Source organism: Urocampus carinirostris, chromosome 2 (assembly GCF_059441175.1).
Source record: "Urocampus carinirostris isolate Australia breed hairy pipefish chromosome 2, RoL_Ucar_1.0, whole genome shotgun sequence".
Classification (NCBI taxonomy): domain Eukaryota; kingdom Metazoa; phylum Chordata; class Actinopteri; order Syngnathiformes; family Syngnathidae; genus Urocampus; species Urocampus carinirostris.
The window spans coordinates 43,588,257-43,602,827 of record NC_142350.1 but is presented as its reverse complement, the minus strand read 5'-3'; the positions used below and the strand labels follow the sequence as shown (position 1 = coordinate 43,602,827).

At 38.5% G+C, this 14,571-nt stretch overlaps 1 protein-coding gene across 3 annotated transcripts in view; it reads right to left on the bottom strand.

Moving 5' to 3' along the window:
- The window catches only part of ptprub (protein tyrosine phosphatase receptor type Ub), a 298,931-nt gene that overhangs the window by 67,484 nt on the left and 216,876 nt on the right, over window positions 1-14,571 (bottom strand). For 2 of the 3 annotated variants that reach the window (XM_088326610.1, XM_088326611.1), the window contains exons 14-17: window positions 13,251-13,389; window positions 7,201-7,224; window positions 5,206-5,360; window positions 1,172-1,359 (exon numbers count right to left, since the gene is read on the bottom strand). In XM_088326610.1, the coding sequence (XP_088182736.1) occupies window positions 1,172-1,359; window positions 5,206-5,360; window positions 7,201-7,224; window positions 13,251-13,389 (506 nt within the window). The remainder of the gene's footprint in view (window positions 1-1,171; window positions 1,360-5,205; window positions 5,361-7,200; window positions 7,225-13,250; window positions 13,390-14,571) is intronic. The other variant, XM_088326612.1, reaches the window with a different exon arrangement.

Below are 14,571 nucleotides of genomic sequence, written 5' to 3'. Positions count from 1 at the left end.
AGGATTTTTGTCACAGCTTGACATTAGGGTGGTCCTGAAGTCAGACCAATTGAGAAGCAGTAATTTTTCTAATGAAAAATCTCAAATCTATCTATATTAACTTTGTAATTATATATATATATATATATATATATATATATATATATATATATATATATATATATATATATATATATATATATATATATATATATATATATATATATATATATATATATATATATATATATATATATATATAATATGGGCAGCACGGCGGCGCAGTGGTTAGCGCGTGTGCAGCACAGTTTTAAGGTCTTGGGAACCTCCTGTGTGGGTTCAAATCCAGCTACCGGACCTTCTGTGCGGAGTTTGTATGTTCTCCCCGTGCTTGTGTGGGTTTCCTCCGGGCACTCCGGTTTCCTCTCACATTCCAAAGACATGCAATTCAGGTGGATTGGCCGGTCCAAATTGTCCCTAGGTGTGAATGGGCGAGCAAGTTGTCTGTCCCCGTGTGCCCTGCGATTGGCTGGCAATCAGTTCAGGGTGTCCCCTGCCCACTGCCTGATGATTGCTGGGATGGGCTCCAGCACCCCGGCGACCCTACTGAGGATAAGCGGTGCTGTTGATGAGAAGAGATGATATATATATATATATATATATATATATATATATATATATATATATATATATATATGAAAATATCATTCATGCACATTTATGAGACTTTTGCCGGGCCAGAAAATCCTGCTGGCCAGCCATAATCTTCTTGTGGTATGGGAAATACTGCTATTCTATTCTATTCTATTCTATTCTATTCTATTCTATTCAAGATGAGCCTTAAAGCAAATAGTTGAAAGTAGAATTTAGATGTAAGATCTAAAACTCGAGCCCAAACCCGGCCCGGAATTTGGGGCAGGCCTAAAATGTTGATCATTACGTTTGGCGGGGACACCCGGTACAACTGTCTGACAGCGGGCACGTGGCGCTGTAGTGGGGTAACCCAAATCCCCCTTCCTTCCTCTTCCCGAGTTCTTATAGACAAAACGTGATAGTTCGGGTTTGCTTCGGGCTCTCAAATCAAGTTGATTGGTCAGGCTCGTGCTGGTTTTGGGCTACTATACCCCTGTACCGGGTCGAACTAGATTATTTAGGACCAATCTTACCCTTACGACAAACAGTGTCAGCTCACCTCGTACTCCTGCTTGAAACCGTATCCCTCGGCCGTCTTCATCTGGTTAATGTGCTGCAGCAGGTCGGCCACCCGGACGGCAGGGTGCAGCTGCCCCGTGTGGTAGGGCGAGCCCTTACGTCCGCATGGGTGCCTCGGCGATCCTCCCAGCAGGCTGCTCGCCTCGTTCACTGAACTGCGTGGGTCGCCTACAAAAAGGCCGTTTGTCAGCTTAAATTCACTGAAATGTTTTACGGGCCGCACATTGACACGGGCCTGAGGGTGTTCTAGAAAAACAATGTGCTACTATTAGGATTTCAGCAAATGATTTGCCAGTTAACAGTGAAAGAAGTTCAGCATGTCCATGCCTTGAGGTGTTAAACCTTTGCCAGCACCTCTTGCTATGCTACGCAAATTTGAACTTCTGATTCATTTCTTAAAAAGTTCCCCCAACAACAGACTACTGCAATATAAACACAGAGCCAACAAAAAGATTGAACTCATTTCTTTCAAAAAGAGAAATAACATAGTACTAAAACTCCAGGAGGAACCTCTTGTGCCAAATAAGCCTGGAAAATCTCTCTTTTTGATTAAAGTATTAATTTTGCAGTAATTTTGTTCTCAGTCAGAATAAACTGCAGTGAATAAGCTTCTTGTAAAAATTAAATAAATAAAGCATGTGTTTGGATGTCATGGAGTGTCAAATGCTTTGTTTTAAGTTACATATTTATACATCAAGTCAAGTCACATTTGTATAGCCCTTAATCACAAAATGTCTCAAAGGACTGCACAGGTTACAATTACACCATTACTAATCCTACAGCATAGGTAATCAGTGAGGGACAACTTGTGAAGGTCACATGTGTTAGAATGTTTATTTATTTTCTTTAATTTACCAAGCATCACAAGTATGTGTTTTTGTTTTCTTTTCTTTTGATCTCACAGGGGTACATGGTTAATGGATACCATAACCTTGATCCTAAGTATTAACTCACAATATTATCTTATCATTTGAAAGCTTCATTTTGTGTTTGTAAGATTTATTGCTCCAATGGGGGATATTTGACCACTAAACACTACCTCATACGAATATAATGGTACTCATGTCTATGTTCTTGCACATGTCGACTGCTACGTTTACTGATCACCTTGCACAATGTCTGACCATTTCCTTTTTCTGCACTATGATGTCTATGTTTGCACCAATGCATATGCTGACTATTTTTTTTTTTTTGCACTATGATGACTTTGCACCAAATGCAACATTGCACAACCCTTACGATACCAACGGTATCACGACAACACTGTATGTAACATCCCACATGCCGACATTTCTTGTGTAAATACCATGTAAATTATAACTATAGCCTTATCCCCCTTATTTTATAACCTTATCTTCTCTGTTCCTTTATCTTCTTGGCTCATACCTTATGTGAATGTGTAAAACTGGAGTGTCATGCCCAATTTCGTTGTCACAATATGTTAACCCATTTTGTAACAATGACAATAAAGGTATATTCTATTCTATTCTATTCTATTCTATTCTATTCTAAATGACACTGTGTTGTCTGGTACGAGCTTTGGCCAGTAATACACGGCAGAGCATGGCGGCAGGATGACGGAAGAAATACAAATTTCCCGTCTTATGTTTTTTTTTTTTAATAAAATAAACATTGGTATAATTTATGTAATTGTGACCAGTATTAAAATCAATGTGTATTTATTACTGGATGTACGTGTCTTTGTACCAGTAAAAACAGAAAATAAGAGCAGCACTGCTAAAAGAGACAAAAACGATTACATATGGCAATTTTCATTCATGTAGAGCACGCTGTATGACATCTGAAATATAAACCTTGCTGTCTAAAGATGTAACGATTTAAAAGCTGTATCATAATAATAAAAAAAAACATACGACCATACTCATTGTGTAGGCCAAGAAATTTATTTGGGGGCCGCCGGAGCTCCGACCTGGTTGAAGCTAGGCAAAAGTGGGTTTTCCAGAAAAAAAGAAGATGGTTTGCATTTATATTGCACTTTTCAAGTCAATGAAGACCTCCCAAAGCGCTTTACACTTTTCACTTTTACACACTAACTAACAGATAGCAGCATCTGCCGTGCAAGGCAACTACCTGATATCGGGGGCATTTGGGATTCAGTGTCTTGCCCAAGGACACTTCGACATATAACACGGAGGAGCCGGGAATCGAACCTGCGACCTCTTCCCAAGACAAGCGCTCTACCTCCTGAGCTAATGCCTGCCCTATCTAAAAATAAAAAGCATTGTGAAATAATGTGATATAAATGAATTGGTAATATATGTATTTAAAATTTGTGTGGGCTCCACTTACATTCAAGGGACATGAACATGACATTAACGATCACATAAAATTCCATTTTCTCCAATACTAGAAGGTTGAGGAATGTGCATTTATTTGATATAACATGAATAAAGCCAGGCCTCAGAACTGTGAGGCGGACTCGCTAACCAATCATGCACTGTGCCGCCAGACAAAGCATGTAATAGAGAAAGTTCCGAACAGTTGTTGAAAAATAAACAGTATAATGTCATCGTGTAACCATTGCCTGTCATATTCACAAATGTTCTCAATCTTTTATTGTCTTTGACACTGCATATGAATGAGCAATCGGTTGTCAAATCACAATCCTGACTTTAATGATGCACCAAATACACCCTTGCAATAGAGCAGGGGTGGCGAACACATGCGGCTCTAGAGCCAATAAGAATGCGGCTCTTTGCCTCATATTTTCTATATACTGTGGCTCATTGCCTTGTTTCATGTTCAGTTTTTTTGTGTGTATTGAGGGTGGACACTTTCCTTGAAATCAACACATGAACAATACTTGTTGTATTGTAAGAAGAGGAGTGTGTTATGGGAAATAATGTTTTTAATTGTGTGTGTTTGTGTGTGTCTGTCTGTTATGGCAAGTCAGTGCGGGGTGTGGCTCTGACTCTCACAGTTAAAAATGTCGGCTCTTTGTTTCAAACTTGTTCGCAGCCCCTGCAATAGAGCCTTTGAATAAAAACCTCAATTTTTTAAACCTTTTCAAAAAATATTCTCCATTTATCCTAACAATGACATTGTCATCATTTATTAACCCTGAAAAAAGTGGGAATGATTCCTGAATAAGGTTGTATTTATGCTCTACAATAGGGGCCTCAAAGTCAAACGGACAGAAGGCCAAATAAATGAAAGAAACAATGACTACAAACTGAGGTTCGAACCGATCAAACTTTTAAAATGTATCAAAATGACGAATATAGTTTAGAGAACCGACCGTAAACCCAACAAATAAGTACCAAACAATGGAGAAGTATTTTCTTACAGCCTTGCCAGTAATCTTCCATTTTAGCAGGCAAAAAAGGTAAATATTTACTTTGTATAAAAACCCCGGCATCGTGAAAAGTAAATGAGAGAAGACAGCATTGTTCAAGCCCATAAGTAGCAAAACGTTTTCATTGCAATAAAGATGTTCTACATTCACTTCAAAGAAAAAAAAATGATAAAGGCAATTTTCTATCATTAGTTACGCGTAACTGTCCACCATCTTGCTGCTACAGGTACTGAAAAAAATAAAACTTATGAAAGGCTGGTCGAAAAATAAGAAGAAAATCTTGCTTTTTGGTCACTTTGCATCTCTATTGTTTTTATTCTTTTTTAGCACTCGTTAACACACTGTCCATTTAAACTTTCATATTAAAGCGAGGTTGCTGGGAACATTTGGCTTGCAGGCCACAAGTTTGAGACCCCTGCTGTAATCATTATAAAGTTTGGCCCATAAATACATCCACAAATGCGAAACTTGTATAAGTACTGTGTGGGAAACACATCTGTCTTCTCCTTGTCATCAGATTGCCAAGATAAAAAAGGGCAATCAATTCAAAGAGAAATGACAAGAATCACAAATGACTTGTAGACTGAGACATGTCTCTGGCCCAGAAAGACAGAACCAACAGGGAGTACAATTTGAGCAACCATTTTCAGCACCTGGAGATGCCACAAAGGAATTTTAGAAAGCAATTTGTGTCTTACCTCGGGTTCCGCAGGTGTGTGCATCCATGAAGGAAAGAGCCATTCTCTCATCCTCCTGGAGGGTGCTTTGGTCAGTAAAACTGCGCTCCATGGAACCCATGTGGCTCTTGTCCTGGCGATAAGTGATGGGTGTCTTGTTCATGTGCACTGGTTTCCTATTAATGAGAAAGATTGGGAAACGCATTATACTCAGAAGGTCAGATTGACTTCTCAAATACAGTGGTACCTCTACGAGCACCTCTAGACACGAGAATTCTGTTGCCAGTGTTTGTCGACTGGTCTGACTTCAGGACCCACCATTCCACCCTAATGACAAGTTGCGTCCCAAATCGAAAAAACATTTCCACTTCTACAATTTATCGGAAAAAGATTGGTGCACTTTAAAGCAAAGCTAGTACAATATATTTGCCTTTCCTACCCCCCAAAGACCCCAAAATGACCAGCAAAACAAAAATGATCTCAGGTAACATATACACAGGGATATAAGCCTAAATTGCATCTAAGCGACCACCTAAAACCACTTTAAAATAGCCACATACTGAAATAAATTTCAAAATATTAATAAAATGTGTTCCTAAACAATGATGATTATCAAATTATGCATACAATTAAGATGAATATATCAGTGAAAAAACAAAGTATAACATTTGTACACTATTAAATAATCTTAAGGCAGTGCTTCAATGGCAGAGACTTGTATATTATTTTTGTATTTTGCAATCATTTCTTTCTTTAAATTGTTGTGTCACTTTTTGCACTTTTTCTTTCCCTTATCACTAAATTTCTTTGGACTCCTAATTACGGGAATAAAATCCAACAAAATCACAATAAAACGAAATGTCCTTTACGAACACAATTGAGACATTGGCTGGACAGGAAGACCAGGGCATGATCACCAGCTACTGTTAAAGAGTGTAATTGATCCTCTGTTTCTTTGTATTTTCCCAAGGCAAAGGCCCGCGACTCATTGAAAATGGATCCCGACCAACCATCTCATCTTATCTCATTAGCTGCACCGCTTATCCTCAGTAGGGTCGGGCAGTGGGCAGGAGGACACCCTGAACTGGTTGCCAGCCAATCACAGGGCACACAGGGACAGACAACTCACTCGCCCATTCACACCTAGGGACAATTTGGACCGGCCAATCCACCTGAAATGCATGTCTTTGGAATGTGGGAGAAAACCGGAGTGCCCGGAGGAAACCCACGCAAGCACGGGGAGAACATACAAACTCCGCACAGGAAGTCCAGTAGCTGGATTTGAACCCACACAGGAGGTTCCCAAGACCTTAGAACTGTACCGCACACGCGCTAACCACTGCGCCGCCGTAGTATCATTTTGAAAGGGAGGCGGAGACAAATCTCATTGGATTCGTTTATTTTAAAAAGACCAGTAAAAAGTGATGGCATTGCGGGTCCAGCTGAAAGGCAAGAGTAGGTGATGGATAAAAACCAAAACAGGCAAAAATAAAAATGGTACTGTAATGTAAAGCTACAGTAACTTTAATTTTAAGTGTACAGTAAGTGCTTACATATAATCAAATGTTGTGTGCTGTCACTATTCCCGCAGCGCCCTCCCGACTCCCTCAACTCTGCACCACGCACACAACTTTGGGACGTCGACTCAGGTTCCTCCATTGTAAGTGCTGATAATAAAGTTTTTATTTTGTTAATATATTCTTATATTTATCTTATTACTGTATTTTGTTATTTTTTTATTACGATTTCAATGTGTTTTATAGCTGAATAGGGTTAGGTTTGCTCCTATCGGGAGGTCGGGAACAAGCCAATCAGATTTTAGTTATTTCATATCGACAAAATTCAGTCATTACACGAGCATTTCAAGCTATGAGCACGATCGTGGAACGAATTGAGCTCGTATGTAAAGGTACCACTGTATTTGTATTCAGTTCTGCTGCGGAAACCAAAGCACAAGCATGTGTTAGATGGATCACAAAACAATGGAAAAGAAAAAAAAGAGCCATAATCACTTACGGATAATAAGAGTAGTAGTTCCTTCTGGCAAGAGTGTAAGAGGAGGTGGAGGAGGAGGAAAGAAAAAAATCAAGAAGAGATGTATCATGATCACAATGTCAGTTGAAAGCAGAATGCATTGATTACAGTAAAAAAAGAAGCATGTGATGCACACAACAACATCCACTCGACAGGTGCTGAAACGCTACGCGAGAATGTTCCCGTCATTGGGAAATGTCTCTTGTGGTACACTTCAAGCGCAAAATCATGCGGCCTTCCTGTCACGGCAAATTCGGCAATCAATTATCCTAAAGGAGGGAAACGTCATGGTCTCTCAACACAGAAGCTGGAGCTCATTTGGGAAAAGTGCAGACTTTCAAAATGGATGTTATTCAAAAGCACTCAGAAAACTGTGGTAGCATTTTAATACCATTTTCTGTGCCGATGTATAACTTTATAGTTTGCGTGCTATATGTGCTAACATTCAAAAAGAGGAATCCTTCAAAGACAGTTGTCCTTGCTGTGACACTAGTTTTCTGGAAAAATGGGCTAGACTTAAGTTAAAAAAAAAAAAATAAAAATAAAAAAAAAAAAATATATATATATATATATATATATATATATATATATATATATATATATATATATATATATATATATATATAAAATAATAATATGTTATATTAATCTGATGAAGCAGAGGTGGATGATTTTGATCATTATAAGTACTTTATTTTCCAAACTAAAGGGCACATCTAAAAAAAACAAATTGGTTAGAAAGCTGAAAGTATGCATTGTAATCTGGTACACCTTATACTAGTGGATACAATTGTAAATGCATTGTTATAATTCAATGATGCTGCATACATGAACTGTTCTGCCTTTGAGAACCATAGAATGATCTTCGAGTGCCATTGTCCAAATAAAAACCAATGAAGGAAAGAAGTCTGGTGTTTCTGGACATCGTTGGTCAGCTGTCTTGCTGGCAAAATTGGGGATACTTCGGAGTAAGGACAGCACAGTAACCATTTTGCTCTTGCAGGCACTTTGGGAGGCCAATGGCGCAGAGTATCAAACATGTTTGATAATTTTGGCACTTGGTGTGCGGTAGAGGAAAGATCTCGGGCTGGGCTCGGTCTTAAAACTTCAATCATGAAGCCAGGCATCTATGGCTGTTTTTTTTTTTTTTTTTTTTTTTTTTTTTAAATGTATACGCCATGTGTTCTAGGTTTATTTTTCTTCATGGAAGAGCTGCACAACATGCATGCTACCCTGACAAACTCGTAAGAGTGAATTTTGCAGTGTCTGACAAGCCGTTCGTTGTCGGAAAAGACAAATATCACATATTCGAAGTATTCAGCGAAGCGTGCATGCTGTGCACTTCGAAGCAAGTTTTATCAGGCTGGCTCACTCAAATACAATTAATCTGTCGGGCTCGGGCTGGTTCGAGGAAAAGGGAGGAAAACGGGAACTTGACGCATGCGCTCTAAATATAAAACACCGCGATGACGTGTTTGACCGAAGTTTAATTTTATCCTTGAGGAAGCAAATGGTCTGTTGTAGAGATGGGAATTCCGACTCTTTTTAGAGAACCTTATTTTTCGGCTTGGTCCACTAAAAAGGGCCGGCTCTTTCAGCTCCCAAACGGCTGTCTGGGTTGTTTAATCCATGTATTACCATTTATTATGTATTATTATGAATGACTTAAAAAGCGGAAAATTTAAAAAAAAAAATTGAAAAACACAGGAAACATTAAAATAAAAAGAAGATAAACTACAAAACCATTTTAACCTTTTTATACTCAACAGATTTAAAGTCAACAGCACAGAATCCCTGAAAAAAAATGCGTTATTACCTATCGGAAAAAATAGCATCTTGAAGGGATCCCGGTTCTTGATCCAGGAGTCGGCTCATAAAGCAGTTTTGTTTGCGAACGACACAAGTCTGTTGCCACGGCATCCACCAATGACATTCTTTTCTTTCGGCACATTGGTAAATACTGTATTTATAACCGCTATGTTTCTATAGTGTAGTCGCTATTTTGAATGGTGTTATGATCCGAAAACATTGGACGTAAACAACTTGGAGGAGTTTAAAAAAACGTGCCGCAGATGATGGCGTCAGGTGTTGGTATTCTGCAGTAAACACTAAAGATACCAAATTCGCCACGCGGTTGACGTCGGTTAAGCGCAGGGCTTAACCAAGCCAATCTTTTGAAATCTTGGTGTGTCCAGTTTGATCTGTTGCCAACCAAGCCAGAAGGAGTTGTTAAGCCTCTCTTTATTTCATACTCAAGGCAGCTGGCGTAAAGTCAACCTGGTTCTCTCAAGGCGGCATTTTGTAACAGTTGTCCATGCCCTTGTCACCAGCAGGACAGCTGTAATGGACTCTCTGTGGAATTCCACCCCTCTGCCATTTGTCACATGCCAATGGCACACAAACAGACACCTAAAATGAGAATATTTCCCCATTTTAACAGTTGATACGTTAAATCTGATTTTAATATTAGACACCTCCAAAGGAGATTGCCTTGGATGCCAATCCATTACTTTGACTATAATTGCACACTTTTATTTGTTGCTTTGACTCTTATCAACTGTTTACATCATTGTCACTATTGGCCAATTATGTTTACGTTATTTGATTTTGACTCTCTTTTGGACAGATTAACTTTTATTCCCTTGGAGGTTCGATAAAAATAAAAAACTCAGGGGAGGGCTTTAGAACATAGTTTGAGGTTTTGGCTTTCTTTCCTGATTTCCTTGCAAGTTTAAAATCCGTTGATATCTTCTTTCCTTATTTTGAGTGTGAACTTATTACTAGTGCATTTAGGAATTCATTTGAAAATGATCTTAAGTCCACATGCATTTTAAGGGTTTACTGCAAAAAGTAAAGGCCTAAAATAAACGATTTGAAAATTTTGTAATGTATTGTCATTGTTATGAAGCAAGCTTCAGACCTTATTGCTTCACTGGCAGGTACTTTCGCTCATTTAAAAAACAGTTTATCTCATTGAATTTTATGGCAAAATGAGAAAAATGTGCTTAAAATAGAATAACGTATCTGTCATCTGCAAAATGGGCTCATTTTTGTAAAATACATCATCTTTTAAGATATAGTAAAAAAAAAAATAAGTAACACCTAAAATGATCCAAATAATCTGCCAGTAGACTAAAAATGTAAGCTTAAAACACAATTCTATTCTATAGCATATGAATAACCTATATTTTATGTTGACAATATATGTGTATTATTTGCCCTCATGTAGGTTTTAGATCAGGGGATGGTGTCATAATAGTCTGTGGTTTGCAATGATCTGTGGTCTGTGCAGCCCTTTGAGACTCTTTGTGATTAAGGGCTATACAAATAAACATGACTTGACTTGACTATTGTTGTAGTATTGCAGCTCCTTGTGTCACTCCAAAATAGTGAAACCACAATAAAGTTAAACATTTACATGCATACAATGTATTTACTTTTGAAAATGTTTTACTTTGATGGTTGCATTGGTAGACGTTATTAAAGGGACACAGAGTAACATTTAACCACTAGACTTCATTGTATTGTGTAGTGCAATCGAAAACAAGTGCTAATAAGCACAAGGAAGATAACACAGTACAGAGTCTCAAGGTGACCATAAAGCCCCATTGTACTCACATTTTTTGGTACTTGTAGCTTCCTCAAAGCGAGGCTAATGTTTTGTAAAATAAATTCATATTTCTCAGCATACAAGTATACTTAAAATGTACGTTTAAATGACATTTCATGTATTATTGCTTATGTTCAAACTCAATAATATGTTTTTTTAATGACTTTTTGGACCACAAGGATGCGCTTAAGTAACACACACCGTCACTTTTCAAGGCTTGAAAAAAATAAATATAACAGGAACCTAAGGGGTTCATTGGCTAATAGTCTCTAAAAGCACACCCTTTTCCTCCCAATTAGCATCTTATTTATCCTCCTGTCCTGCGCTCGGTGTGTGTAATTAAGTAGCTAATTGAATTGCATCAGCCGGTAATTAAATACTTCACATACTGAGATGGGCTATGCAGATGAGAATTGTTGGTCCCTTTGATACATTAAAAAGCAGTGAGAGCGATGAAAACAATCAACGCCAAACCAAGGGCAACCTTCCAGGAAAAAATGGCTTCTGAATCCAACCGGGAAAAAAGGGAAATAAATGAAGGAAAAACCATGGAGGCGCGTATAATGAGGCATGCTTGATACCAGGGGTCGGGAACCCTTTGGACTCAAAGAGCCGTGAAAACAAAATATTTTGATTTTATTTTAGGAAAGAACCACACCGTATATTTTAAGACAAAATTCAACAAAACCACTAAACCTGCTCTCCGAACAAAAGGTAAACATTCAGCTCAATTTATTTTACTGTGTGACGTTTGATGCTTGGATAAAAGAAACATGAATAATGCCGGAGCTTGTGTTCCATCTCATCAAATATACTGCTTAAAATCCATCTCTCTCCTGCAGTTATTTATGATCGTTGAGGCTCATTTTGATTGTAATTTTTGTGGCAAAAATATGGTTTTAAAACAAGGTGCGAGCAGAGTTCTTTTGCAAAAATCTAAAAGTACTGCAAACCAGAAGGATTTGCTGTCATGTTTAGGTGTTTAGAGTTTGTTCTGTGGATTTTTATTATAATCTGTCATCAGTGAGCATAGATTGTTTAATGAGCTTCATTATAAAATATTCTTTGGAGACGTACAACATAAACGGTGTCTGTTGGTGTAACACCGTGAGTGCAGGCCAGGCATGTCAAACATAAAGCCCGCAGGTCCTAAGCGACTAATTAGATCAGGGGTCCCAAATTCGTGGCCCTGGGCCAATTGAGGCCCCCAGGATGATAGTTTGAGGCCCCAGCCATAATAAAAAAAGTTAAAGGGAGAGTGTGCATTATTTTACCACTAGATGTCACTGTATTTACTCGTGCCACCGAGAACGAGTGCTAAAAGCACAACGGATGATGACAACATACGGAGAAATAAAGTGACCAAAGCGCACCTTAAAACCTTTAAAAAGAAGAGAAATAGGAAAAGAAGAGAATAATTAGAAGACAAAATAAGACCAAAAACTCGAGAAAAAAAGGAAAAGAAAAATGAAAAGGTAAAAGCAAAATTTGCATTTTCTTTCTTTCATTTTTGTCTTTTATCTCTTTAATTTATTGTTTTTCTTTCTTTCCTTCTCCCTTTATTTTTCTCCACTTTCCCCATTTTTGTTTTTTCTCCCCTACTTTTCTCTTTATTTCCCCTTTTCCCCCTCTTTTTCATATTTCTTTTTACAGATTTTTATTATCTTTTTTTTTAAATGTGTTCCTTGATTTGTATTTCTCTGAGAAAGGCTGGGTAAAAATAGGAAGGAAAAGGTTGAATTTTGCTCACTTTCAGTCTCGGCAGTTTATGGTCTTCCTCTGACTCGTTTTTGGTTGCCCTAGACATTACAGCAAAATCTAGTGGACAAATATAAAACATTGTCCCTTAAAGAGCAGCGTAATGTTTTCATGAGCGCTGTTTCTGTGGAAAAACATATTTGGCCTAATCTTTTTTTTTTTAAATGCAAACCAAATGCTCTATCTGGCGACTAAAGGGCAGCGTTTGTATAACGTGGCGAGTTGGTTCAGATTTAAAACTGCTTTCACTCAACTGTTAAAATAAACCAGTTAACACATTTAATGCTAAACATGAAGAAAATTTCTCCCCATTGTTTGTGAATAAATGTGTTGTGTTGTGAAAAGATCCTTTGACATGCGTGATAATATCTAGGGTATATTACAAATTTAGGCTGTATGATAGAGCATCATATCAAAAACGAGGCTAAAAATTTTTAGCACACCTCAGAACAGAAACTTTGGGTCCGGCCCCAGAGCCAAACTAAATTTGACATCCCTGGGGGTAAACTGTAGTTGAAACTTTACCCTATATACTTTGGATTGAACAATTGGCATACTGTGTTGCTTTGGCTTCCCAAACACTGAATTTGCAAAGTCACAGGGACGATGTGGCTTGCGAGCCATATGTTCCCAACCCCTGCTTTATACCAATCAATAACCTTACCCTTTTTTAATGATAATGATGACAGCACCCAGCAGGAGGATGAGCACCACCAGGCCTCCCACGCACACACCAAGGATCAGGCCCATCTCCTCTGAGTTTTGGGACACCTCCAAAGCCTTGCGGTGGTCTTTGCAGGCAGCTGTGGGAAAAGCAAAAACACCGACTTTAAAAAGCGCCGCCGCTTTACAGTGGCGGAAGGGGCTGCAGAATTGATTCGAGGAGACGGCGTTGAAAGTTGATGTGGCGACGGGCAGAGAAAATTCTCGTCTTTGAAAAGCTTTTTGCGCACTTCTCACGCACGACCCCCCGTTCCGCAGCAGGTAGATACTTTCCCTACCACAATGCAGCCATTCAAATTCGCCTGACTAACGACGACATCTGCTGAATTCTAATGGCTTTCTTAATGCCATCACCGCATTTCAATAGCAGTGATATTTCAAAAGGTCTTTTTAAATTGCTAGCAATAAAAAAAGCGTCATGCAAATAAGGAAGTGACACATTTCGCCCGTGTAAAAAACTTAAAGCTGGTGTTCTGCCGAAACACCCTACCCTTCTGAGACGTCCTGACGGCTAATCTGACAGCAAATTTGTTTTCTTTATAAGTAGAACAAGCAACATGGAAACTCAGAATTATTGCAAACAGAACTTTTACCGATTATATAAAACAAGGGCTGGCAAGCATACATGGACTGCGTGATTACTGGAGTCAACAAACACCATGCCAAATTGCTAAAACAGAAAAAAATCCTTTGTCAGAAAACAGTATTTTGGAAAAGTTAAAGAGTCAAAGAAGACTCAATAAAAACGAAAATCTTAAGTACTCAACACTTTCAAAGGCTCTCATGATAGATAGGATAAGGTTAATGCAACATCCATTGCAGCCTGATCATCCTGGACAGGGGATACCTCGTGTGCGGTCCCTTCTCAAGGTTTCTACATTTCCCTCATGCTGTGGTTTTAAAATTTTTCTTTGCCCTCATGTAGGTTTTAGATCAGTGGATGTTGTAATAATAGTCTGTGGTTTGCAATAATCTGTGGTCTGTGCAACCCTTTGAGGCTCTTTGACATATTCCGTGAACTCGCTACCTGGGCCATAATAGTAAGTTTTGATGGGTTGGAAGAAATTTCAAAACACCGGGCCGCAAAGAAAGAAAAATAATTTCCATTATTTTTTACCAAATGTTGTTTTACGACAATGCGAGGTTTCAGACTGAATTTGAACCAGGGCTTTGAGCTGGTACGTTTGAATTAAAATCTGTGTGGTTTGCACAGGTGGGCTCAGTTACTTGTTGGACGGTGCAACTGTTACGTTGGAAACAAG